This window comes from Microtus oregoni, unplaced genomic scaffold (assembly GCF_018167655.1).
Source record: "Microtus oregoni isolate MIOR12 unplaced genomic scaffold, Mior012 000011F_ref0000422, whole genome shotgun sequence".
NCBI classification, from domain to species: Eukaryota; Metazoa; Chordata; class Mammalia; order Rodentia; family Cricetidae; genus Microtus; species Microtus oregoni.
In genome coordinates, this window is record NW_024543070.1 from 14795131 (window position 1) to 14822019 (window position 26889).

The following is a 26889-nucleotide window of genomic DNA, read 5'->3' on the forward strand; positions in this document are numbered from 1 at the left end:
TTGGGAGCTCACCAAGGCCAGCTGGACTGTGATTGAAAAAGCATGGGATAAAACTGACTCTCTGAGCATGGCAAACAATGAGGGCTGATGAGAAGCCAAGGACAATGGCACGGGGTTTTGAACCTACATAATGTGCTGGCTTTGTGGGAGCCTAGCCAGTTTGGATGTTCACCTTCCTAGGAATGGACGGAGAGGGGAGGACCTAGGACTTACCACAGGGCAGGGAACCCTGACTGCTCTTTGGACTGGAGAGGGAAGGGGAGAGGAGTGGGGGGAGGGGGAGAGGAGTGGGGTGAGGGGGAGAACGGTGGGAGGAGGGGGAGGGAAATGGGAGGCTGGGAGGAGGTGGAAACTTGTTTTTTTTTTCCTTTTCTCAATAAAAAAAATGGAAAAAAAATAAAATAAAAAAAATAAAAGAAATAGAATAAACTGCTGAAAGTTCAGTCTGAGAGAGAACTGAGGAAGACACTGTGAGGAATACTGCTACGTGAGCTGACAGTCTGCTGAGTCTGAACAGTCAGACAGCAGCGGCTTTCCATTCCCCATAAGCAAGTGGGTTTCAAAGCTGCCAGCTCCCCCCGTCAGACAAAAAATGAGTGACACTAGGAAATGGGAGGTCTCTGCTAATAAGAGGTCATGCTAAGTACTATAAATACCATTATGACTTGATCTGCCTTCAGGGAGGTCAGGGTCCACTTAATAAAGTCCGAATTAACAATTCCAAGTACAGAGATTATCATACAGAGGTAGTCTAGAACAGTGATGTTTTAAAGAGGGTGACTGCACTGTAAAAATGATACAGGATGGCCTTGTGCTGGTGGGTACACAACCCAGAGAGAAAGATTAGTATTAGAGATAGTTTATATACCATTCCTAAAAGTTAAATTCTTAATGGAATTAAACCAGAAAATAAAACTAAATTAACCTCTGAAATATAATATCACTACAGTGCACTGTTCTTAATTCTTATTTAAAACTAACTCTTTCACTTATTTTTAGGTAAAAAAAAATAGTATTAGCTGCACTATTTTTTAAGAAATGTTTATTATTTAATTATTTCAGCAGAGTATGGTGGCTAGATTCCATGATTAGCAAGAAAACCTTTAAATGTGTAATGGGTATATTAGTTGGCTCTCTTTCCTCCTTTATTTGAATTTTAGTGTTCTCAAATGCACTTCCCAGCTCTAAAATTCTATACACTTTGGTACTCTAACTCAAATCTTTATCTAGACTTGTAAAATCCCTATACACAGTTTGTAGCATTTCTTCCTTAAAAGACAGGTATATTATATATTTAACATCACATTTTAACACATACTAAAAATTATATTTAACCTCCATATTGATATTATAAATACCCAAATATAAATATGAGTAAGTTTTAAGCACTTATTATTTATATAAGATGTATTAAGATGTATTGAGAGTAAATATTTTCTTTATTTCTTTCTATTTTTCTTTTTGGTTTTTCAAGACAGGGTTTCTCTGTAACAGAACTGGCCTGTCCTGGAACTAGCATAGACCAAGCTGGCCTTGAACTTGAGATTTGCCTGCTTCTTCCTCCCAACTACTGGGATTAAAGTGTGTGCCACCACCGCTGGGCACGATATTTTGTTTTGGAATTTAAGATCCTGGGAGTTCTCCATTGTTTTCTATTCTCCTCTACCCTGCCAGTCCGGTTTTTTTTAAATGTCATTTTACCCACAGTATCTAAATTTATTGTTAACATAAGGTAGACAGTTATCAATGACTTCATTTTCCACATGTGAAATACACACATACCAAAACAGTTATGGCCCTGTGAGCACTTATATCCTAATAGGATCTATGTCCGACAGAGGAACAGTCAGGTTTGAAGAGTTGAAGTGGCATAGCTGGGATTCCAACAGTGGTCTCCAGGTAAAGTGTTTGCGTCAGGACATTGACTCTCAAAGACACGTATGACAAGCCTCTGACACCTGCCAGTTTATAATATAGGTGGATGCTGAAATAAAAGTAATTAACAAGAGATTTAACTAATTGCTGCCATGCACTGAGTAACTTCTGGTGTGTTGAACACAATATTTGCATAATTACCTCTGAGATTTACAAACTTTCCAACACTTCATCAGAGAACAAACTCCAAAAGGTTAATGTTTTCAAGAACAGGATTTTTATATTTTTTATTTTTTTGGCACCCCAATGGACCATACTGCTACTGAGAAATTTAACCTGATCAGATTGCATTACATTTAATCCCAGGACAGTTTGTAGTCTGCATATTTTACATGACCTTTGTTGTGTTCCTATTTCCATACCAGTTTGATCTATGAAATATTTTATTGGTCACAGAAGTCAGCTTAGCATGATTTGGGAAGGGACTACATTACTGTGTATCAGGAGACAGAAACGTCAGGTATCTTTTAGTCTGACTGCTACTCCTATCATTAACAGCAAGCCACAGACACATGCTAAAAGTAAATTTCAGCCAAAAGTACCAGTACCAGCAGTATTGAGAGGCTTCGGCGATCTCAAGGCTCTTCACTTGGTATTGAGAAATTAAAAGGATATTTACCAGGTAGCAGAAAACAGGAACTCCAGATACCTGTCTTAAAGAGATGGTTGTTAAATTACTATTAGTAGTGCATGTTCATTCCTTGTGAGATACTGAACACCAGTTCCAATCCCTTGTTTTATAATAAAGAAGGAATCGACCAGTTGAACATCGTACTTTTATTATGATAACCTGAGCCTATGGTGAAGAGTCACACTACACTATACCCTGGACAAAGAAATCAATATCAGCAGAAAATGCATAGCTGAGCCTTTTAGCTGATAGAAAACAAACAATGGCTCTCTTCTACTCTAGAAGGAATTTCTCCCATAACTGCAGAATACTAGTGTGGGGAGATTCTGCAAGACCGTGATAGGGAGATGTACTTAAGGGGTGAAATTTTACTGTTTCAGCTGTGCATGCAATCTGTGCAGGTTTTTTTTTTCCTTTTGCTGCATGATGGGATTTTTAAGAAGGATTTAGTTTTATTTTATGCATATGAATGTCTGCCTGTGTGAACACCATGTACATGTCTGGTACCTGCTGAGGCCAGAGACATCCGGTTACTAGGAACTGCAGTTAGACAGTTGTGAGCTGCTCCCAAGTGGATGCTGGGAACTGAACTCAGGTCCTGTGCCAGAGCAGCAAGTGCTCTTAACTGCTGAGCTATCTCTTCAGTCCTATATAATAGGATTTTATTGGGTTAGTTCTTCCATTTTGTGTCCAAGAAGCCAGGAAGCTTACATAATACAGAAAGGATGTCAGAGAGCACAGATATTTGGCATGGAAGAGTAGTCCTGAAATAAAGCGAGATATGTAGCCATAGTCAGCTCTGTAGCCTCATCAGTTAACTAACTGATAGTTAACTGTGTACTCCAAACTCGTATTTAAAAGAGCATCATGATTTATCATATCAGGAAAACAAAATACTTTTTAATCCAAGTTTTAAGTTGCCTAGTCATTAAAGAAAAAGAAGCCTCTTATTAGAAACCAGGACTAGATACGTTCAGCCTGGTGAGCTGACATTGCATTTCTTTAAATATGATGAGAAATGTCCTTCCTTTCTCAACATCTTGCCATCCCATCTAGCATAAGGAACATGGAATGTCAGTTATTGATATGTCTATGTGAACAGTCAAGTATTAGGTAGGAAATTTCTACTCCCTCCGCCTTTCAAGAGGACAAGGAGAATGTGGACATGGAAGACAGAAACACGTTTAGTCTTTTCCTTTTTAATGTTCTTTGAAATTTTTTGACAGGAGAGAATGACAGTTCTTCAATACTGGGTACCAGAAAATTTAGATGCTAGCACTATTTTCAGTCAGCATTTGAGGCCACAGGTGACTCCAAACATCCTTATATTCTAAAAGCATATTAATCTTTGTGAGCTTTCATAGTTTGTGATTTATGTAACCAGTTGTTAGCAATTTGTAACATTTCACTTCATTTAAAATTGGGAAGAAAGCCAGGCGGTGGTATAGCACGTCTTTAATCCTAGCACTCGGGAGGCAGAGGCAGGTAGATCTCTGTGAGTTTGTAGCCAGACTGATCTACAGAGTGAGTTCCAAGACAGGCTCCTAAGCTACACAGAAAGACCCTGTCTCAAAAAAAAAAAAAAAAAAAGGAAGACATTTTGCCTACATGTGAAGGTATGTTTATTAAATTCATTTTTTCATAGGCATTCCCAAATATTTTTAAGCCTGCTTTCTCTTTAGTCACGTCAACAATAATGTCAGAAATAGTAATAAAGCAATCCCAGACATTGCAGACGCCATCTGTAACTGTTAAAGGAACTATATAAGCAGTTTTAAAGTGCTGACTTTTGGCACAGGGCTTACAAAATACAGTTCTGTCTCTTAAAGTATATTTACGATTTGTACACATCTACCTATGAAATGCCTTAGTAAGGCTGGTTTTAATTAACTCTGAAATTTGTTGAACAGAACAAGTTCTCTTAACTGGATTTCATGTAGACAAGCACAGTGATGATACCTTCCTACTTCACTGCTTTCCTTAGTCAGGGACTTTGTATCTTGATCACATTTTGCTCAAAATAAAAACAGAGACTAGGCTCTTCATAAAAAAATACCCTTATAGATCTGTGTAATTTTAACGATGCCCCTTTTGTCTCTTTTAGGACAGCACAATTATCTTTGTGCTGGAAGAAATGATTGTATCATTGATAAAATTCGAAGAAAAAACTGCCCAGCATGCCGCTATCGAAAATGTCTTCAGGCTGGAATGAACCTTGAAGGTAAAGGAGATACCTAAAAGGAACTGTCTAGCTACCACATGAAAACTGATCACTTTGATTTTTATAAAAGCAAGCAGATGTAATCACTTAATGAACTCAGTTTATACATGCTTAATTAGCATAATGTTATATTATTGTCCAATAAAATATATTGTATAACATTTTGGATTTTTTCCATGATCATATCATTTATGTATTAATTCTTCAATTTTGTTATATACATTGAATTTAGGACAGCCAGAGTATATATTAAAGAAATTATATAATACTGAAAATTACATAACTTGAAGCAAGTTTGTTTTCATCCTCCTTACTCCTTTTTAAAACCATTCCCTAAGGTTGAAAAAGTATTGTGTATGAGATGTATTTCATGTTCCTCTCTTTCTTTGGCATTTAAAAAAAAGCACACCTTTTACTTGAAATGTATGTTTTATTACAACTCTACAAAAAAATTAAGGCATTAGTGGATGGTTTTGTGGTTTAAGTATAAAAGAAACTAAAACTACTTGTAAGTTAGAATTTGATATCCGTGTTTATATAACAAGTTATATAATCAACACTTAATCTCACTTAGAAACTTTCCTCTGGAAAAGTTTGGGATTTTGCTGTAGTTGAAGTAGCAAACGCTGAAAAGTGGTGTCTTATAACTCACATTAGTGTTCACTGTTATTAGGGTTCTTCATTTAACAAATACTCAGCAAGTAGAAAGAGAATCCAAATTCAGTGCCTGAGTTTGAGCAGCTTACTTTCTATTTAGGCACAAAGTCAACCACAAAATAGCCTGGCATGCCACAAAAGGAATAATGTTACAGGATCAAGAGGGAAGGCCATCAAATTCTGTCCTGAAGGTTAGGGAAGTCATCCTGGAAGCTGTAGACCGAACTGTAAATATAGACAATGAGCAGGAATTAAATAAGCAATAATGACAAAGACTAGTCTTTGGGCTGGAGAAATGGATCAGTGGCAGAGGAATCAAGTTCACTTCCCAAAACCCACATTTGACTCGCAGCTGCCTGTAACTCAATTCCAGAGGATCTGATATGCAATCATGTACTCATACCCTTTTCAGACATAAACATATATGAATAATTAAAAATGAAAAGAAACCTTTAAAAAAAGATTAATCTTATATTGAGAGACCAAAGAAGTAAGAGTAGCACTAATTTAAATGAAAGATGTTGCTATTGAAAGAATGGTATTCAGCTCGTTCTCTTTATGGAAGAGACTCCTAATGCTACCTTCCATAGAGTGTGCTGCTAAATATAAAGTCCAGGCCCTTCAGACCATCCCAAAGCTTTAAGTCCATCCAAGTTGTTTAAAATGGACAGCCAAGTACTAACACATTAAACACTGCTTTAAATAAAATGATGGTTGCCTGTTTCTTGAAATTATAGTGGTTACAAAAATTAATTCAAGTGTATATTTGTATTCAATGCAAAATGCTTAGTCCTAGATGGCAGACCTATAGCAAACTTCTTCCTCCCAAGACTCAGGGATCATTGCAGAAGAGAGGGTGGAAAAGACTGTAAGAGTCGAGGCAGTGGATGACTACAAGAAACAGTGCTACAAGATGTGGCAGACAGCTGCACATAAGAACTAACAGCTGTTATGGCAGCATGCACAAGACCTGGGCAAGCTCAAGCCAAATCTCAGCATGGAGAGGGGAATGGGCACAGAATCCCACACCCTAGCCAAGTAGCTATTGAGTGTAGCCCCTGACAGGTCACCCCTCTCCAAGAGTGAATGGACAGCACACATTGTACTTGATGGGCCTTAAAAGATAATAGTGAGAACAGAGTGGGGAAGAGGGTGTAGATCTGGGAGGAGTTAGAAAAGGGAGTGAATATCATCAAAATACATTGTATGAAATTCTGGATGAATTAATAAAAATGAGAATAAAAATAATCTAGCACTTAGGAGTTAGAATCAGAAGTTTAAGGCCAACAGTAGACTACTGGCTCACTTTTAGGGGAAACAAATTATGGGAGTGAATTCCAATGGATCTTTCCCTTTTAGAAACAAAATTTCTCCGTTTCCATGCCATCATAATTACTAATAAAAAATTCTGGAGCTAGAGAGAGGGCTCACTGGGTAAGATCACCTGCTAGGCAAACATGGAGATCCACGTTTGGGTCCCATTACCCACATAAAAAGCCAGGCATGGTTATGCCCCTGCCTGTTAAACCCAGCACTTTGGGAGATAGGGTGGGTACAGGAGGATATCTGGGTTCACTCGCTGCTAGTCTGGCTCCCACTTCAGTGAGAGAGCCTGCCTCAAAAAGAACAAGGTGGGGAGTGAGAGTTGGACACCCAACCTCTCTCTGCATATGTGTTTTCTCCCCATACACATGCATACATACACCACACTCACACTTGTGCATAACAAACATTCACAGATACATGCTGTCTTAAGGTTTCTATTGCTGTGAAGAGACAACATGACCATGGTAACTCTTCTAAAGAAAACATTTAATTGGGGCTGGCATATAGTTCAGCAAGGCAGCAGGCAGGCAGACATGGTGCTGGAGTAGTAGCTGAGAGTCCTACATCTTACAAGCAACAGGAAGTCTACTGTGACACTGAGAGAAGATGAAGCAAAAGACCTCAAAGCCACACCACCTGATAGTGCCACTCCCTATAAAATTATGGGGGCATTTATATTCAAACTACCACATATGCCAAAAACTTAAAAATAGTTTTACTTCTTTCAATAATAGTTTCAGAAATCAAACCCCTCTTATAATTGGAAAGTTTGGGCTACAAAGTTGATTCAGTACATTTCTATTTTTCCCAATATCCACAGCTCGAAAAACAAAGAAAAAAATAAAAGGGATTCAGCAAGCCACTGCAGGAGCCGCACAAGAGACTTCTGAAAATTCTAACAAAACAGTAGTTCCTGCGACATTGCCGCAGCTCACCCCTACCCTGGTGTCACTGCTGGAGGTGATTGAACCTGAGGTGTTGTATGCAGGCTACGACAGCTCTGTTCCAGACTCAGCCTGGAGAATCATGAACACGCTCAACATGTTAGGTGGCCGCCAAGTGATTGCAGCAGTGAAATGGGCCAAGGCAATACCAGGTAAGACACAGGATGGCAGGAGTACAGAATGAAAAAAGGCATTCTGGCTTGGGCTTGGTATATTACTCAGTGGTATGCCATTTGCTTACCATGCACAAGACCCTGGGGTCACCCCCCCCTCAAAAAAATACAGCTGTTCTAGGGCTCTTTAGAATTTATATCACCCTAATCACACAGAAAATCTTGTTTCTCTTACTCATAAGGACAAATGAGAGATCTATAGACACCATTTGGACACCCATAGCATTTCATTTTAGATAAGATCGTATATCTTCACTATGACACCTGGAGGAGAACATTTGAAAACCCCATTCATTTTGTTTGTTGCTTTTGAAAATGATAAAGTGGGTGTGTTGAATTTGTCAAAAATTACTAATGCAAAATCATTTTCACTTTTCATTAAATGAAACATCACATGCTGAATATAATTTTTCATCTAATTGTAAGGCAGTTTTAAGCACAAGTTTCATGTTGGAATTTTGGTGTAGTGGAATTCGGTGTCAAGCTCAGCCCTGACTTTACAGGTGGTGGGATTGGCAAGTTTATGGCTACAGAGGTAGAGGAAGACTAAGTGACCTAAGCACCCATCACCCCCACCGTTTTGGCAAAGGACACAAGATAGGTAGCAGGGAATTTTAAAGTTTGAATCCATTAAGAAATATACTAAGCTAAGACTCTTGGCTTTCTCTTTTACCATATACTTTGTATATATTTAAATAAGCAAAAGTGACAAAAATCCAAGCTATTCATACATTTTGTTAAACCATTTAAAAGTTCTGAGTGTCTAGGTGTTGATCTGACAGATGCTATCTGTTAAAGGTCACACCCCCCCCCCCCCAAACAAGGCCAACTGATCAACTAGAGTGTTTCCAATTTAGGGTTCCGAAACTTACACCTGGATGACCAAATGACCCTCCTGCAGTACTCATGGATGTTTCTGATGGCATTTGCCCTGGGCTGGAGATCATACAGACAAGCAAGTGCAAATCTGCTGTGCTTTGCTCCTGATCTGATTATTAATGAGTAAGTTACATTCATACTGTATTTTCCGCAGCTGATGTTCCCATTGGGTTATCATAATGATGTGGTCCTGAGTCAATCCCACCAGCTCTCTAGGATCTAGACAGACTTGAAGCAGCCTTGTTTGTCAGTCAGTGGAAGGTAGAGCAATTCTAAGATGATGTGCAAATGTCCCATTATTACTGTCTTGAGATAACATTTACAAATGCCTTTGCTCCAGCAGGATGTGGTAGGGCACCCCGTTAATAACCCACATCTCCCCGTGGCAGAGGCAAGTGGATCTCTGCGAGTTCCAGGCCAGCCTGGGCTACATACTGAGTTCAGGACAGCCAAAGCTACATAATAGATAACCATGGTTTAAAAATCAAACAAACAAAAAACAAAAACACTTTATAGCTTAGGCATCTCTGGAGTCTTGATGTCAATACAGTGTGGCAAGTAACAATGATAACAATAATCTTATTGTACTATTTCTTTAATTTATATAACCCTAATCAAGAAGACAAAATGAGTATGAGAAAATTCATGTGGAGCCTGTAAAAACAATAAGAATGTGCCCACTAAGTAGATGTGAAGTGCTACAGACATGGAGACAAGAGGTAACGGTTTGCATGGCAAGGCTTAGAACCTCTATGCCCTAGATTGCAACAACTGTGCTCAGGGTGTAGCTCAAGTGGTAAAGTGTTTGTCTAGTGTGTATGTCCCCAGCACAGCATAAACTGGGTGCAATGTGTATACCTATAATCGTCGCACTGAAGAAATGGACATAGGAATATTAGAATTTTTTGATTATTCTTAGCTCCTAGCAAGTCTGAGGCCAGCCTGGGCCACGTGAGACCCTGTCTAAAAAAAGAAAAAAGTATGAGGAAACATAATATGGTGATTTTTTTTAACTGAAGACCTATCACAACTCATCAGTTTCATAACTCAGCCATTGTCTTATCCTTTAGGCCTATGCCAGTATCTGTGCTTATGACTGCTGCTCATGCAGCTATGTTTATCACTGGTTTGTGTTTTGTTTTGTTTTGTTTTTGAAACAGGGTTTCTCTCTGTAACAGTCTTGGCTGCCTTGGCACTCACTTTATAGACCAGTCTGGCCTCAAACTCACAGAGATCCGCCTGCCTCTGCCTCCCGAGTGCTGGGATTAAAGGCGTGCGCCACCACCCAATCCTCACTTTCTATTGACACTTTAACTAGTCATTCCTCAAACACACCGTGTTAGTTCATGTAAGACCAAATATAACCTCTCCCAGAGGTTTTTGCTTTTGCTCTCTGTTTTCTATCACTTGCCTTTGTGCCAGTGACTTGTCCTTTCCTAGAATGCGTATGAGTTCATACACAGAGTCCAGGGGGTATTCTCTGAAGAAAATAGAGATTATCCTTTATTGTCTATTTATAGATTCTTCTAGGAGTTCCTCCCAGAAGTAGTGAGACCATAAAGCTCCATCAGCACACCATCATTCAGGTACAATGCATGTGATGACAATGACCACCTGACAGGTATCCAGAAGAGCAGTGAGTTCAGGACCCAATGCTGACTAATGCGTAGAAGAGTCAGAGAAAAGGGAATTGGAGAGTATTTGGGACATCCTAAAGAGGTTGTGCATAGCAAGCATTCCTTACTGTATGTACCAGATTTTAAAAAAAGAAATAAAAAGTGTAGGAGTTACAGAAGTGCGTCTGTTTGAGCTAAACATTAAATGGGAGAGGCTGGAGCAATGACACAGTTAAGCTCCTGTTTTATCTTACATGTTTAGTGGGGACCAGATGAGATAACCGAGGTATTTTTAAGGAGAGATTTTTAGGGAGTATGCCAGAGCCATTGTTATGAGGTAACCTTGAATCCAGAACCCTCTTCTTTGAGCTACTGCTGGGTTATTTCTGGGACACACATCTCAGAAGGTACAGCAGAGACTTCCCAATAGCTGGAAAGTAGTAGGAAAAAAATCCTAGCTGAAGCAGTTAATCATCCCAGATATTGTCTCCCCACTGGTGGTACTTGTCATTTTCTCCTGCCATATTATAAGTAGTGGTACTTATCAAGTGCCAAGCAGTATTATAAAAACGCAAAATAAAATAGTAGACGAAATGAATAGTATGGCGGGGCGGGGTGCAGATGATGGAGTTTTTGGAACCCGGAGGGCTTGAGTAGCTAATTATTCACTGTACAAAAGAAAAAGAAAAAACCAAACCCTGTGAAAGTTTAGGGCATTCACGGCAGAAGGAACAAGTGTGAGGAATGGAAGTGAGCTTGGCACAGGTGAGGAATTGAAAGAAGGCCCTCAAGGGTGTGGTGGTGTTTAGGGGAGTGAACAATGGCCAAACAAAATCGTCTAGTCCATGAAACAGATGTTTGATTTTGTTCTAGGGCCAAGAAATAGCCATTGTGTATTAGAGATAAACAATAATGCATAACATTCCTAGTCTGGGTAGAGGGAAGGGGATGGGGGTGAGCCTGAGTGCAGTGCCAGGCAAAGCATTCTCCCAACTGGGCTTCACCCATAACTCCATCAGAATATAGAAATGGCCCCTGTCCTTTAGCTGCTTACAGGTCATGGAGACACACACTAGGGAATTACAGACAGGAGGATCCCTGGGGATTTCTGGCCAGACAGCGTAGCCTATACGTAAGCTCCAGGTTCAGTAAGAAACTGTCTCAAAAGATAAGATGGAAGACCAAGAGAGTGACAAGTGCCAATACTGCCCCTTAGCATAACCGTCATACATAACTGATTTTAGGATGAACTACTATTCATCAGAGGGGCTTCTGATTTTTAATAATAAGATCAAAAACTATGTTGTAAATCTGATTATAGTCAGATGCGAAATGTTGATTTAAAAGAGTAACTGGTAATAACTCTAAATGCTAAAGAAAATAAAATAATATCTGCCATTTATAAAGAAAACTAGTACCCTTGCCTAAACAGGAGCTCAACAATAGATATGTTCACATGGATGAAGAAAATCTTACAAGAACTCAACCCTACACAAAGAGCTACAGGCAACCAAGGGATGCTGAGAGCAGGAGAAATAGTCTTCCCAGGGAAGAGCACACCAATTAGTTATCCAATGTGACTAGTCAGCCCTGGAAGTATATACACAGTGACAGCCTGCATACTGAGTATGTCGTACTTGTGTATTTAGGAATATAAATAAATATACATGTTTGTAACAACTACTAATGCAAAAAGAGACTGTCAATTTGAAGGAGAATATTGGGGAATGTGGATTATATTATAATCTCAAAAAATAAATTAAAAGAAATAAGCAGACTAGAAAATATGTAAAAATAACTGAATCCTAATGATTCATTAATAAAGTATGCTAGGCATTCCAGAATTCTATAGCTTAATGAGTTCTAATAGCAAAGTATTCACATTTCTAAAACAACAAAATCCTCGTGTCTGTAGTATAAAGGGGTATTACTGAATAGTCTCTTGTTCTCCACCATTCTAGTTCTCCAGGGGATTATCGCTAGCAACAGGTATGCTTTCACTCGTGAGTTCATAAATTTGAAAACCAAACCAAACTTGAGCTGTTATTTTAGACTAGCACTTTTTCTTTCTAACTCACACTTTTATTTTGTCTCACAGGCAGAGAATGACTCTACCCTGCATGTATGAACAATGTAAACAAATGCTGTATGTATCCTCTGAGTTACAAAGACTGCAGGTATCCTATGAAGAGTATCTCTGTATGAAAACCTTACTGCTTCTCTCCTCAGGTTGGTGGACCACCTACTCACTTCTAAGAGTCATGTCTAAATATGGCAAACGCATGGGGTGTGGAAGTTTTAAACCTATTGTTTTGTGTATCTGTTAGAGTAATTATACCAGTTCTACTGTGTTTTGCTAGTCAGATGGTTTTCAGAAAGGTAAGAAGTGAGTAGTGTATATATGTTAAGTGTTACTGATGTTAATAAGATAAATAGGTATTGTAGAAATAGGGGTGGGATCTGCCTAGATCTCAGTTGACTAAAACCTGTGTAGAACTGTCTTTCTTTCCACCCTTCCATCTTTAGTACATCACTATGTTAGAAAAGGATGCCAACAATAATTGTTTCATATTGCATTATTGTTTGGACTTAAATAATGAGTACTGCTATGTGTGGGAATTGCCTAGAAAACTAAAACAACCGTTTGTCAAATCAACCAAAAGTTTAAACAAGACTACTGACATTTAGACTTTAATGAAATTGCTTTCATCTAGCAAAAATAACCAAGCTAGAAAAATCCAAAAAAAATATGAAGGCTCTTGTCTATATTAGTTATTTGACATCATGAATAAGTAATAAAAGAATGGTCTTACGTGACATTCTCTAAAATATATAAGGAACTCTTCAACATCAACAAGAAAATCAACAACCCAGTTTGTAAAGACTGAGAATATGCAAAGAACCCTTATTATAGGAGATAAAGACAGAAAGTCAGCATGACACGGTGCTGCCTGTCACATACTGCAAGGACCTGTCTAGAATGCACCAATTCAGAGTAGTGAGCCCACCAAATACTGGCGAGGACACAGAGCAAAGGACTTCTCCTTTGTTGCTCAAAGAACTGCAGAGTAGAACGGTCATTTCAGAAGACAGTTATGCAGTTTTCTATAAAACCAAAATAGTCTCACCATTTGATGTAGCAACTGCTTGATCAGTACACAAAGTAATTGAAAAATTATGTCAATAAGAATATTATAGCCAAGCTGTTTATATTTGACAAAACCTGGGAGCAATGAGATATCCTCCAGTAGGTGAATGGATAAATTGATATATCCAATAATGGTATATTATTCATCACTGAAAAGAAATAGGCTATTGTGCTAAGAAAAGACATCAATAAACCTTAGACATACACAATTAAAAGAAAAGATGCTAATCTCTTAAGAGGGATCCCATCATCAAATTAAATAAAGAGAAACTTAAAGCAGTTCCACTAAAATCAGGAATAAGACTCCACTCTCTCCATATCTATTCAGTAGTACTTGAAGGTCTAGCTAGAGCAGTAAGAAAACCAAAGGAAACCAAAGGGATACAGATTGAAAAGGAAGAAGTTAAAGTATCATTATTCACAGATGATGTGATAGTGTACATAAGTGATCCCAAAAACTCTATCAGGGAACTCCTACAGCTGATAAACACCTTTAGTCAAGACAGGAAACAAGATTAACTCAAAAATATCGGTAGCCCTCCTGTCTACAAGCAATAAATGGGCTGAGAAAGAAATCAGGGAATAAACACCCTTTACAGTAGCCTGAAATAATAGAAAAATACCTTGGTGTAACACTAACCAAGCAAGTGAAAGGCCTGTACAACAAGAATTTCGAGTCTTTGAAGAAGAAATTGGAAAGATAGCAGAAGATGAAAAGACTCCCATATTCATGAATTGGTAGGATTAACGTAGTAAAAACGGCTATCCCACCAAAGCAATCTACAGATTGAATGCAGTCCCCATTAAAATCCCAACACACTTGTTTACTGATCTTGAAAGATCAAAACTCGACTTCATATGAAAAAACAAAATCCAGGATAAGGGGAAAGGATGCAGTACAAGAGAGAGTTGTGAAGCCAAGGAAACGGAGGACACTGAAGATGATAACTAACAATGAATCGGGTCTGGTTTAGGTTTTCTTGTCAATACAGTATTTAAACAGCTCCCTTTATGGAAAAAAAAAACTGAAATGGAAGGCTGTGTAAGATTTGATTTTAAACTCTCCAGCTTGGAAATCATTAGCACACTCTCTAATGTGTCTTTAGACAGCCCTGTCCTGGTGTATTTCAGTAGCTACTAACTCAGCTGGTACAGTAAGGTTGTAAATGGAGTGTTTCCATCCTCAGGTGTCTCTGATGTAACGTGCACAAAACAATTATTCTGATAATCAAATATGACTGTGACTGAAAAATGGATTGCTGTCTTGTTGACATCCTTTGTGCTTTTCCGATTTCTTAAATTTAAAAAAAAAAATCAGAAGGTGCAAAAAGAGGCCAAGTTAGAAGGGAACAAAGGAGAGCCATGCTGAGGAGAGGAAGTCAGAGACAAGGCAGGTTCTAACCAGCTCTGTCAACAAGCACTGTGAATATAGACAGCCAAAAAATGCCTGTCTCCTCCAGAAGCCAGGGTGAAAATGCTGGCCACCAGGGACTCTCACTTAGGCTGAAGGAAAGTAACTCATGTTTGTTAAGGAATAAAGGATTAAGGTAGTGGGGAATGCATAGATTTAAACTGACATTTGCCTATATATAAAATAACAGAATATATCCTTGTGGGTTAAAAACAACTAAAATACAAAAGAATCACATAATAAACCTAGAGGAGGATCTGGTAAGCGTGGACACTCATTTCAAGGATGACAACTAGAATATGCACATTGCCAGCTTTTGTGGGCACAGGGAAGGTGCTAGCAAGACAATAAGAAGTGAAGGATAGGAGCTTAGAGGCAAGAGGGACACAAGGGGACATGATAAGAGATGCCAGGTAAATGGAGCCCAAATAAATTCAAATATATCCATAGTTTCAGTAAAAATGGAGATGGACTAAATGCTGGAAGGATAATTTTAAACTGGATTTAAAAAACCAACTTTATGGTATTTACAGAAGTACTGAATGAAGGCATTGACTAGCTGAAGTAAAAGGATGTGTGACACTGCATAATATCTGAGGTAGCGAACTTCTTCAAAGGCAGCAGCACATGTCTACAGCATGGTCATTTCTGTCTCAGCTACTCAGTCTGCCGTCTGGCATCAGCAGTCATGGATTACACAGCACCTAACCTGAAATCTGGAGGCTGCAGATTCGGGTCTCTGTATTAAACTACCCAACTTTTACTGCCCCTAACCATTGTTAGCACAGCAGTATTCGTGAGAGCACACTGAGAAATTTAGCCATCTACAGAAGTTATAACTCCACAAGAGTAAATGCCCATGATCAGCCCTTAGTAGCAATGAGTATTGAAGAGTGATAGGAAAATAAAAAATACCCCAATATTACAATCCAGATTTCTTGAAGTATGGTTAGTTCTTAAAAGCACACAGAAACAGATATTTGCTCCCTAGGAAGGGCTGTATGTAGACTATGACAAAGTAAAGACCATCTTTCCTCTTATAAAGAATCATAAAATTTGAGTATGCTAACACATTTTGATGTTACATGCTAAATTTAAAGTTCTAATTAACTCATTGTATGATACAAATGCTCAGCATGTAGCTAGTGGGATAAAAGTTGTTTCTAAATCCTTCTATCTGGAAATAGAGCTAATTGAAAGTGAAGAATACCAGCCAAAGTTAACTATATCATCAATTATCGTTTCATCTTCAAAACAGGCTTTTCATCACCAGCTCACATTTAATAAGATAGACAATAATTGGCTTACCCATGGTTATGACCCCCAGTTCTCATTGCCCTATTCCACTTTGCTGTGGTCCTCCATCCAGTCCTTGGAAAGTGCATGGGGTTTTGGATGCATTGAAAGTGCATTGTAACACTGAAGTATGCATGAAATGTCCTACTTGGTGCATGACAAGGTACAGCAAGGCAATTTTTTAACTGGCTTCATCTTACCTTTTAGTTCCTAAGGAAGGTCTCAAGAGCCAAGAGTTATTTGATGAGATTCGAATGACCTATATCAAAGAGCTAGGAAAGGCCATTGTCAAAAGGGAAGGAAACTCCAGTCAGAACTGGCAGCGCTTTTATCAACTGACAAAACTTTTGGACTCCATGCATGATGTAAGTATCAAACACAAAGCCAAAAGAGCACAAAAAGAGAAACATGGGCTGGGTGTGGTGCACAGGCCTTTAATCACAGCAAAGGCTGAGGTAGATCTCTGAGCTCCAGGACAGTCAGGCTGTAGAAGACAGATCCTGTCTCAAAAACCCAGAGTCAGAGAGAAACATAAGAATTTTGTGGGACATGAGGTATATCTTAATTAGTACTACACACCCCAATAAGTCATCCCCCCTCAGTTTATATATTTCAGTGATGATTCACGTTAACTTTGTAAACTTCAGTTTTGTACACATTTCTCTTAAGTGTTACTATTCTAGTCATTTCCGTGAAAACACCATATTACAGAGCTTAATAGCACCATTTTTAAAGTAGATTTTCCTACACAAAGGAGCTATTAAATTATGCTGGTTTCATCTTCCTATATTCAGTACTAGTCCAGACAGGCCTCGAACTCACAATCTTCCTTGATCCTGCCGCCTCAGTGTCCTAAGTGCTGGGATGACAGGCATCAGGCTTTCATTCCTGATTTAAGAAATGTAAAATGTCTGGTTTTAAATGATTTTTCTTCTCTGGGGAATTCCAATAAAGATAAGTATATTTTAGGTCAGATTTTAAAAAGACCAACAGAGCATGAACACAATCTGCACCAGGTCCTCTGCATTATAGATTATGGCTTTAGTTCAGTGTTTATTATGGGGTTCCTGAGTGAGTTAACAAGTGTGTCCCAGAATCTTGTTCCTTCTCTTGGGCTCTTTTCTTTTGTTTGTTTGTCTCATTCAACTCCAATGTGATAATTTATTTTTGTCTTATTAGATTTTATTTTGTTATCATTTATTATTATCTCTTAGACACCTGTTCTCTCCTAATGGGAGACAGAAGGAAATGGATCTGAGGGAAGAGGAGGAGGAACTGGGAAGAACAGAGGAAGGGGAAGCTATAATTAGGGTATACTGTATGAGGAAAGAATCTATTTTCAATAAAAAGGAAAAAATGAAAGTTAAGCCTTGGGGGTAAAAAGGGCAGCAGATACAAGCCCCTCCCACTGCTGTGGTCCGAAGCCTCATGGGTACTGTGTCTTCTCTTGCAGGTGGTCGAGAACCTCCTTACCTACTGCTTCCAGACGTTTTTGGATAAGTCCATGAGTATTGAATTCCCAGAGATGTTAGCTGAAATCATCACTAATCAGATACCAAAATACACAAATGGAAATATCAAAAAGCTTCTGTTTCATCAGAAATGACTGCCTTACTAAGAAAGGTTGCCTTAAAGAAAGTTGAATTTATAGCTTTTACTGTACAAACCTATCAATTTGTCTTGTAGATGTTTTGTTGTTCTTTTTGTTTTTGTCTTGTTTTGTTTGAATACGCACTACATGTGGTTTATAGAGGGCCAAGACTCGGCAACACAAGCAGTTGAGCCATCACTCTGAGTGATGGGAAAGCAGACAGTGAAGTGTATTGGTTGGTGTATCACAGAAACTAAAGACAGTTCCGTGGAGGCGTGTGCACTGTCTCCACTCTGGGGAAGGATCGCACCTAAACCACCAGTGCCCAGAGTCCATGTGATCAGCTTTCTGCTCAGACTTTCAGTTGGCTGGATAAAACTTCTAGACTTTCTCTTGGTGTATTTTTCCCATGTATAGTTAAGATAGCATTTTTTGAGATTTATGCATGGAAACATGAAAAAAGTTTACACGTGTATATCAGAAAAGGGAAGTTGTGCCTTTTATAGCTATTACTGTCTGGTTTTAACAATTTTCCTTTATATTCAGTGAACTATGCTTGCTTGTTTTTTCTTAAATAATTTTTGTATTCAAGTTATTGTACAGCTGTTTAAGATGGGCAGCTAGTCCATAGCTTTCCTAAACTCTAAACATTAATCCTCTGTGTGAAAATGGGTTGGTGCTTCTACCCTGATGGCACTTAGCTGTCAGAAGACCACACAAATTGACTCAGATCTCCAGTATTCCTGTCAAAAGCTCTTATTTTGTATATATCTGCTTCCATGGAGAATTAGATAGGTTGTGCAGATTACCGTCCTAAATGGTGTAGAGCACCTACCTAGTACAGTGACCGCTGAGGAAACCGTGGAGACGGTCACAGAAGACTGACTGTAAGACAGCACCTACCGAAAGGCCCAGTGTACACCTAATGTTCCATCTCTACAGTGGCGAGATGGCAAAAAGTTTGTCAATCAACTCTTTCAGGACCTTCTGGAGTGGTTTGTGTAACATCTTAAAATTTATGTTTCCAGATCATGTGACAAGACTGAGAGATTTTTTTTTTAAAAATCAGACCAAGTAACTTCTGTCATTAACTTCCCCCAACTGATCTCTAATATGGAAGAATGGCTAGACACCCATTTTCACACCCCACCTGTCACCGATTGGTCTAGCTTTCCTGGTGGTTCAGGAAAATCAGCTACTGATTTTTGTTTTTAGAACTGAATGTCAGGCATCCATGTTTGTCCAGCTAGACATCCCTACATGTGCCATAGCATAACACAGTCTTGTGACCTTCACACTGAGAATTATCATGTAAACAAACCAGAAGCTGTGGTAGCCCTTTCTGTGTGCACCTTACCAACTTTCTGTAAAATCAAAGCTTAACACACTTACTAAGCCACAAAAAATTTGATTTCTACTTAAGGTGGCCAAATTATTTGTGTAATAGAAAACTGAAAATCTAATATTAAAAATATGGAACTTCTAATATATTTTTATATTTAGTTATAGTTTCAGATATATATCATATTGGTATTCACTAATCTGGGAAGGGAAGGGCTACTGCAGCTTTACATGCAATTTATTAAAATGATTGTAAAATAGCTGTATAGTGTAAAATAAGAATGATTTTTAGATGAGATTGTTTTATCATGACATGTTATATATTTTTTGTAGGGGTCAAAGAAATGTTGATGGATATCCTATATGATGTATAGTGTGTGAGAGCATCCGTACAGGCTTCAGTGTTCTCAGAAGTCAAAACCGGTTTGCTCTAAGCTAGGAAGAGGGAGATGGAGACTGGCCCTGTGTGCAATGGGGGTTGTTGAAGCTTTGACCCAGTCAGATCATAGGGAACTAATTCCCCACCTCCCATTCTAACTATCCTTATCCAACCATGACCCTGTCAGTGCAGGGTTAGTTTATTACATCTCCCCTTGTGCTAACATACATAAAGACAGAAAGGTGGTGCTTATGTAGTGATAGGCACCATCTAGTAACAGGGTTACTTTTACATGTGACCTCCCCATGGGTTAACAGAAACAGAGGCTTTAGAAGTTTGGCAATAATATGAATAGAGGTACCAGCAATATGTAAATACTACAGAATCCCATAGGTCACCAATAATACACTAATCCTTTCCATCCTACAATAGTTTATTTCCAAGTAAAATGAGGACATGTTTATGTTTTCTTTGAATGCTTTTTGAATGTTGTTTTTTTTCCAGTATTTTGCAGAAATTATTTAATAAAAAAGTGTAATCCTTTGCTTTTTGAATCCTCCTAAAAGGGAATGTTCACTTTTTAATGGTTTCAATTGGTCTCAGATTACTTTAAGGTAATTGTAACCCAGCTGGATGTGAAATTTATGGTGCCTAAGAAATACCACTTGAATATTATCAATGACAGTGTTAAGTTTCAAAATGAGCTTCTCAAAAATAGATTATTGTACATTTATGGAATGTTATATAGTTAAAGCCAGAAAGCACATCACACATAAATCTATTTTTAGTCCCAACCAGCTTGACTCTCAAAAGAATTACAGCTCCAAAAAGAAAAAGGAAAAGATCGGTGTGCTTTGTTAGTAACAGAGGCAGCAGACATTCATAAAACTAATATAAGAAGCTTTCCATGAAATGGATAAAGAGCTGTGTTCCTTCCCTGTGTGGGAAGGAAGAAATCTATCCTGATTGAGTATTAGTGAGAAGGCTGTGGTCCTGTTTGAGAGCAGCTTCAATTTCTGTGTGTGGTTTCATACCATTACAAACTATTTAGATTCATAGGAACTTCAGTGATAGTTGGTGAAATGCCTACATGACTCAACAGATCTTAAAAAGTATCCTTAATTACTGGTAGGACAAAAAGGGACATTGTGGATATTTTAGGCATTGACTTGGGATATTGTATAAGCAGAAATGAGAAGACAGGAAGCTTGGGGAAGGGAAGGGAAGACAAAACAACAAGTGAGACCCCCCCCCCCCCCCGCAGAGGGACAGGGGCATGTTTAGTGTGTGGAATCCTTGACGATGAGCGCAGGGTGAACTTGGTGAGCATGTGGAAAAGCCAGCCTCCCCAGCACTGCAGAGTAGGGCCAGGACAGGGATGGGAATTACAGTTGGACACTGGTCTCAGTGTTTCTCCCTCTTCTGTACTGTGAGACCATAGCACCGTGGGATGAATCATGCTATTAAGCTTGGCTCTGTCAACATTCAAGGATCATGGTAGCCTTCATTGAGCTTTAGATCTTGGTTGGTCACCCCAACAATAAGCTGTAGTTGAATGTGTTTCTTATGTGCCTGGTTTCAGTGTTAGAAGGCGGAATAAAAGTGTTCAGGAGACACTGCAAACCACTTCAGATGGAAGTTTTCTCATTTTCCAGACTTTCAGTCAGCCTGGTCCATCAGAAGTGATGACCAGGTTTTAAGGAAAGGGTTGGCTTCTGTCTAGAACATGCCTGAAAGGATTTTATTTTCTGAAAAATGGCTGTATAAAAATACCCTTCTAAATAACCTGCTTAACTACATATAGATTTCAGTGTGTCAATATTCTATTTTGTATATTAAACAAATGCTATATAATGGGGACAAATCTATATTATACTGTGTATGGCATTATTAAGGAGCTTTTTCATTATTTTTATCACAGTAATTTTTAAATGTGTAAAAATTAAAAACCAGTGACTCCCGTTTAAAAATACAAGCTGTAGTTTTTTATTCTTGCTGAATAACCTGTAGTTTAAACCTGTCTTTTTACCTACACAGTGAAATGTCAGACTGTAAAATTTTGTGTGGAAATGTTTAACTTTTATTTTTCATTTAAATTTGCTGTTCTGGTATTACCAAACCACACATTTGTACTGAATTGGCAGTAAATGTTAGTCAGCCATTTACAGCAATGCCAAATATGGATAAACATCATAATAAAAATATCTGCTTTTTCATTATGTGGCTCCCAACATGCTTTCCTAGAACTACGTAGTCACAACCCCTTGTTTGTTCTCATTCCACTGGCAGCAGCATTCCCATTTTAGGACTTAAGATGGACATTTAGAGGCCAATGTGACAGCAAGTGTGTGCACAGGAAAATGACATTTGTTCAAAATGAGCTTAACCCTGATGCCAGAAACTCTAAAGGTTGTCTTACCCATGTTTCCAGTGCTCATGTGCTTATGATTTCTCAGGATATTAAATGCAGGAGAAACTGATTCCTGTAATTGCTTCAAATGTAACAGTCTTTATCCCCAAAGATGACACTTTTATGTAAATAAATGTTATCTAAGAGAAAAATTAGTAACCTAATTTAAAATCCACACTTTCTCTAAGAAATGCAAATAAGTATCCACAGCAAATGTACATCCAGGAGATAAAGCCTGTGGACGTGCTAAGCCATCCAGCCAGCCTATCTATTTGGTGTCTCTCCAAACATCAGCTCATGTTTTCCATACCTTTCCACAGGATACTGCGATCACTAGAAGCATGCTAACTGAAAAAGCAAATTTTCTTTATCTAATATATTCCAACTATTGACTGCATGCCTATTATATAAATATATGAAGTGCTGAAGACTGAGATTGGGAGGCCCAGGTGCAGTACAGATCCCCTTGATGGGTGCCAGAGTCTGCCATGTCTATACTTTTCATGCACATGTGGAAGCCGGAAGAAAGCACTGGTGTCTTCCTCGATTGCTCTCTGCCTTATTCCCTAGAGACAAGGTCTGTCAGTGACTCTTAATCTCACTAGTTCAGTAGACTGACTGGCTGGTGAGCTCCCAGGGTCTGCCTGTCTGCCCTGCAGTGCTGGGGTTACAGGAATGTTGTCTACAACCAGCTTGTTTACATGGGAGTGTTCTAGGTATTCCCACTCAGATACCATGTGTAAGAATGAGTGTTCTTAGTAAGCCAAACCAACCACCCATACCCATGCTTGCTGTACCATTTTCTGTCAACTACAAAGCAGTTTCTGTAGAGTACCTTACATGTACTATACCAGTCAATCTTTAATCAGCAAATAAGTGAGGACAAGAGATGCTAGTAGCCCAGAGTTACAATGGAAACCTCTGGAATGAAGCCCTTTACCCGGTGTCAGATAGCAAGGCTCTGGCATCCTCTCAGACAGCTGATGTTTTCTACTTTTCATTTGTCTACTGCTTCATTGATCACTTACTCAATATATTATCTTAATCCTTGCAGCCCTATAAAGTGGTATTTTTATTCTCACATATACAAGGGAAGCAATCCTGTTTGTTTCTATATCAGTTTTTAAATATATTTTTTGATATTATAGTTGCATCATTTCCCCCTTCTTCCTCCATCAAACTCTCCCGTATTAACTTTTCTTGCCCTTCTTCAAATTTATGGCCTCCTTTCTTCATTAAGTGTTGTTAGACATGCACAAGTGCATGCGTGTAATCATTCCTAAATAAATGTAAATATGACCTGCTCGGTCTATACAATGGGACTTGTGTATGTTTTCAGGGCTAATCATTTATTTTTGGATTCCTGGGGAGATTGAGGGTGAAAAACAAACTCTAGAGAGATTTCAAAAAAACCCTTTGATTTGTCAAAAATGCATGGGATCTGTATGTCATTTAACAGCACTCAACACAAATCAACAAAGCTCCAGGCGAAAGGATGCAGATGTCACAGCAAAGATCACCATTAAGCTGGGGAGGAAGGTTGTTTACAAACGAAAACCTGAAGCAAGTTGAATCTGGCCCTACTTTAGCAACAACAAAACTAAACCTTGGATGTAAGAAAATTAAGTTGAAAATACAGAGCCATTTTGTACCAGCTAACCGTTTGTAGGCTTTGACTCATCTTGTGAGTGGCTCCCAACAGCTTAAGTCCTCCCAGTAGTACCTTCTTTCTCCTGAAAGTCTCTGCCTACAGGCTTCATCAAGACTCTAGTTTCACAGTTCAAATGAGATAGTACTTGGGTAAAGGAAACATTTACTCTGCTTCTTTCTGGAACTGAATCTTAAACAAAGGAGTTCATCTAGTTCAGATCAGATGCCCAAATAGCTGAGCACTGTATCTGGCCCATTGGTGTAGGGCTGTTCACTCTGCTCAGCCATGGGCCATCATCTGAGTGATACAGCGGTAGACGCACTGGGCAACAGCAGTCTCTGGAGGTTTTAAAATGGTAGTGTCAGGAACAGAAGCGTGAACTAAAAGCTCCCACTCCCCCCACCCATCACGACTGGGAAAAATATCCTACCATAGGGAATAGGTTCCAAAGAGTCAGCTCATGCGTCAGAGACAGGTCCTGGTCCTACTGCTAGAGGTCCTACAAAAGACCAAGCTACACAGCTATCACCCAGAGGGCCTAGTTCAATCCCATGCTGGCTCCATAGCTTTCGGTCTAGAGTCAGTGAACTCCCACAAGTTCAGTCAGCTGTCTCTGTGGGTTTTCCCATCATTATCTTGATGTGCCCACCCCCTTGCTCATATAATCTTTCCTCCCTCTCAACTGGACTCCTGATGCTTGACCCAGTGTTTAGCTGTGAATCTCTGCATCTGTTTCCATCAGGTACAGGATGCAGTCTGTCTAATGACAATTAGGATAGTCAACAATCTGATTATAGGAGAAGGCCAGTTCAGGTACCCTCTCCACTATTGCTAGGAGTCTTAGCTAGGGTCATTCTTGTGGGTTCCTGGAGGTTTCCTTGGCAACAGGTTTCGCCCTAACCCCATAAGGGTCCCCTCTATCAAGATACCTCTTTCATTACTCTCCCCCCTCATCCCACCCTCAACCATCCTGATCCCTCATGTTCCCTTCGTCCCATTCCCCGACCCCGTTTAGCCAGAACAGCTCATCTGTTTGCTCTTCCCTGAGAGATCTATGTGTCCCTCTTAGGGTCTTCCTTGTTACCTAACTTCTCTGGCACTGAAAAACTATCCTAGGTTTTTTGCTTTTTTATATGAAGAGTATTCTTTCCAGGTCTGTGAAGAATTGTGTTGGGATTCTGATGGTGAATGTATTGATTCTGTAGATTGCTTTTGGTAAGATCCATCATTTTTACTATGTTAATCCTGCTGATCCATGACCATGGAAGATCTTTCCATTTTTTGATCTCTTCCCTGATTTCTTTCTTCAGAGACTTAAAATTCTTTTCACTTGTTTGGTTAGAGTTATCCCCCAATTTTTTTTATTTTATTTTAGGAGGCTATTGTAAAGGGTGTTTTTTCTCTGATTTCTTTCTTGGTCCATTTATCGTTTATATATAAGAGGGCTACTGATATTTTTTTTTTTTAGTTAAGCTTGTATCCCCACACATTATTGAAGGTGTTTATCGGCTGTAGGAATTCCCTGATAGAATTTTTTTGGTCACTTAGTGTATACTATCATATTATCTGCAAATAGCAAAAGTTTGACTTCTTCCTTTACAGTTCGTATCTCCTTGATCTCCTTTGTTGTCTTTTTGCTCTAGCTAAAACTTCGAGCACTATATTGAATAGATATGGAAAGAGTGGACAGCCTATTCTTTTTCTTAATTTTAGTGGAATCACTTTGAGTTTCTCTCCATTTATTTTGATGTTGGCTGTTGGCTTGCTGTATATTGTCTTTATTATGTTCAGGTACATTCCTTGTATCCCTGCTCTCTCCAAGATCTTTATCATGAATGGGTGGTGGATTTTTGTCAGAAGATTTTTCAGCATTTAATGAGATAGATGGTCGTGGTTTTTTTTTCTTTCAGTTTGTTTATATGATGGATTATGTTGACAGATTTTCCTATGTTGAATCACACCTACATCTCTGTGATTAAGCTTATTTGACCATGGTGGATGATTTTTTGATATGTTCTTTAATTCAGTTTGCCAGTATTTTATTGAGTATTTGTACATTGATGTTCATGAAGGAGATTATTCTTTGTTGTATTTTTGTTTGGTTTGAGTGTCAGGGTTCTGTGGCCTCATAAAAAGAATTTGGCAATATTCCTTCTGTTTCTATTATGTGGAACAATTTGAAGGGTATTGGTATTAGCTCTTCTTTGAAATGCTGATATAATTCTGCACTGAAACTATCTGGCTCTGGGCTTTTGTTTGTTTGGGAGACTTTTAATAACTATTTCCATTTCCTTAGAGATTATAGGTCTATTTAAATTGTTTATCTGGTCTTGATTTAATTTTGGTATGTGATATCTATCAGGAAAATTGTTGATTTCTTTTACATGTTCCAATTTGTGGAGTACAGGTTTTTGAAGTATGACCTGATGATTCTCTGGATTTACTCAGTGTCTGTTGTTATTTTCCCCTTTTTGTTTCTGATTCTGTTAATTTGGATATTATCTCTCTGCCTTTTGGTTAGTTTGGATAAGAGTTTGTCTATCTTGTTAATTTTCTGAAAGAACCAACTCTTTCTTTCATTGATTCTTTGTAATGTACTTTATTTCACTTTTATTGATTTCAACCCTGAGTTTGGTTATATCCTGCCATCTACGTCTCCTATGTGAATTTGCTTCTTTTTGTTCTAGAGCTTTCAGGTGCCCTATCAAGTCACTAGTGTGAGATTTCTCTACTTTCTTTATTTAGGCACTTAGTACTATAAACTTTCCTCTTAGTATTGCTTTCTCTGGGTCCCATTAGTTTGGGTATATTGTGCATTCATTTTCATTGAATTCTAGGAAGTCTTTAATTTCTTTATTTCTTCCTTGACCCAGAAGCGGTTCAGTTGAGAGTTATTCAGTTTCCATGAGTTTGTAGGCTTTCTGTAGTTTATGTTGTTGTTGAACTCTAACTTTAACCCATGGTGATCTGGTAAGATACAAAAAGTTATTCCATTTTTTTTTAATCTGTTGAGATTTGCTTTACCACTAAGTATGTGGTCAGTTTTAGAAAAGATTCCATGAGATGCTGAGAAGAAGGTATACTTTTGTGTTTGGGTGAAATGTTCTATAGATGTCTGTTAAGTCCATTTGATTTATGACATCTGTTAGTTCTCTTGTTTCTCTGTTAATTTTCTGTATGGCAGACTTACTAATGAGAGTGGGGTGTTGAAGACTCCCACTATTAATGTTTGGGGTTTCATGTGTGACTTAAGCTTTAGTAATGTTTCTTTTACAAATGT

At 38.5% G+C, this 26889-nt stretch overlaps 1 protein-coding gene across 7 annotated transcripts in view; it reads left to right on the forward strand.

Annotated features, from left to right (window-relative positions):
- The window catches only part of LOC121453238 (glucocorticoid receptor-like), a 122432-nt gene extending 100665 nt beyond the window's left edge, over positions 1-21767 (forward strand). For all 7 annotated transcript variants that reach the window (XM_041659774.1, XM_041659770.1, XM_041659772.1 and 4 more), the window contains exons 4-9: positions 4671-4787; positions 7591-7866; positions 8745-8889; positions 12481-12611; positions 16445-16602; positions 17691-21767. In XM_041659774.1, coding sequence (XP_041515708.1) covers positions 4671-4787; positions 7591-7866; positions 8745-8889; positions 12481-12611; positions 16445-16602; positions 17691-17843 — 980 coding nt within the window. In that variant the 3' untranslated portion in view covers positions 17844-21767. The remainder of the gene's footprint in view (positions 1-4670; positions 4788-7590; positions 7867-8744; positions 8890-12480; positions 12612-16444; positions 16603-17690) is intronic.
- The last annotated feature ends 5122 nt before the right edge of the window (positions 21768-26889 follow it).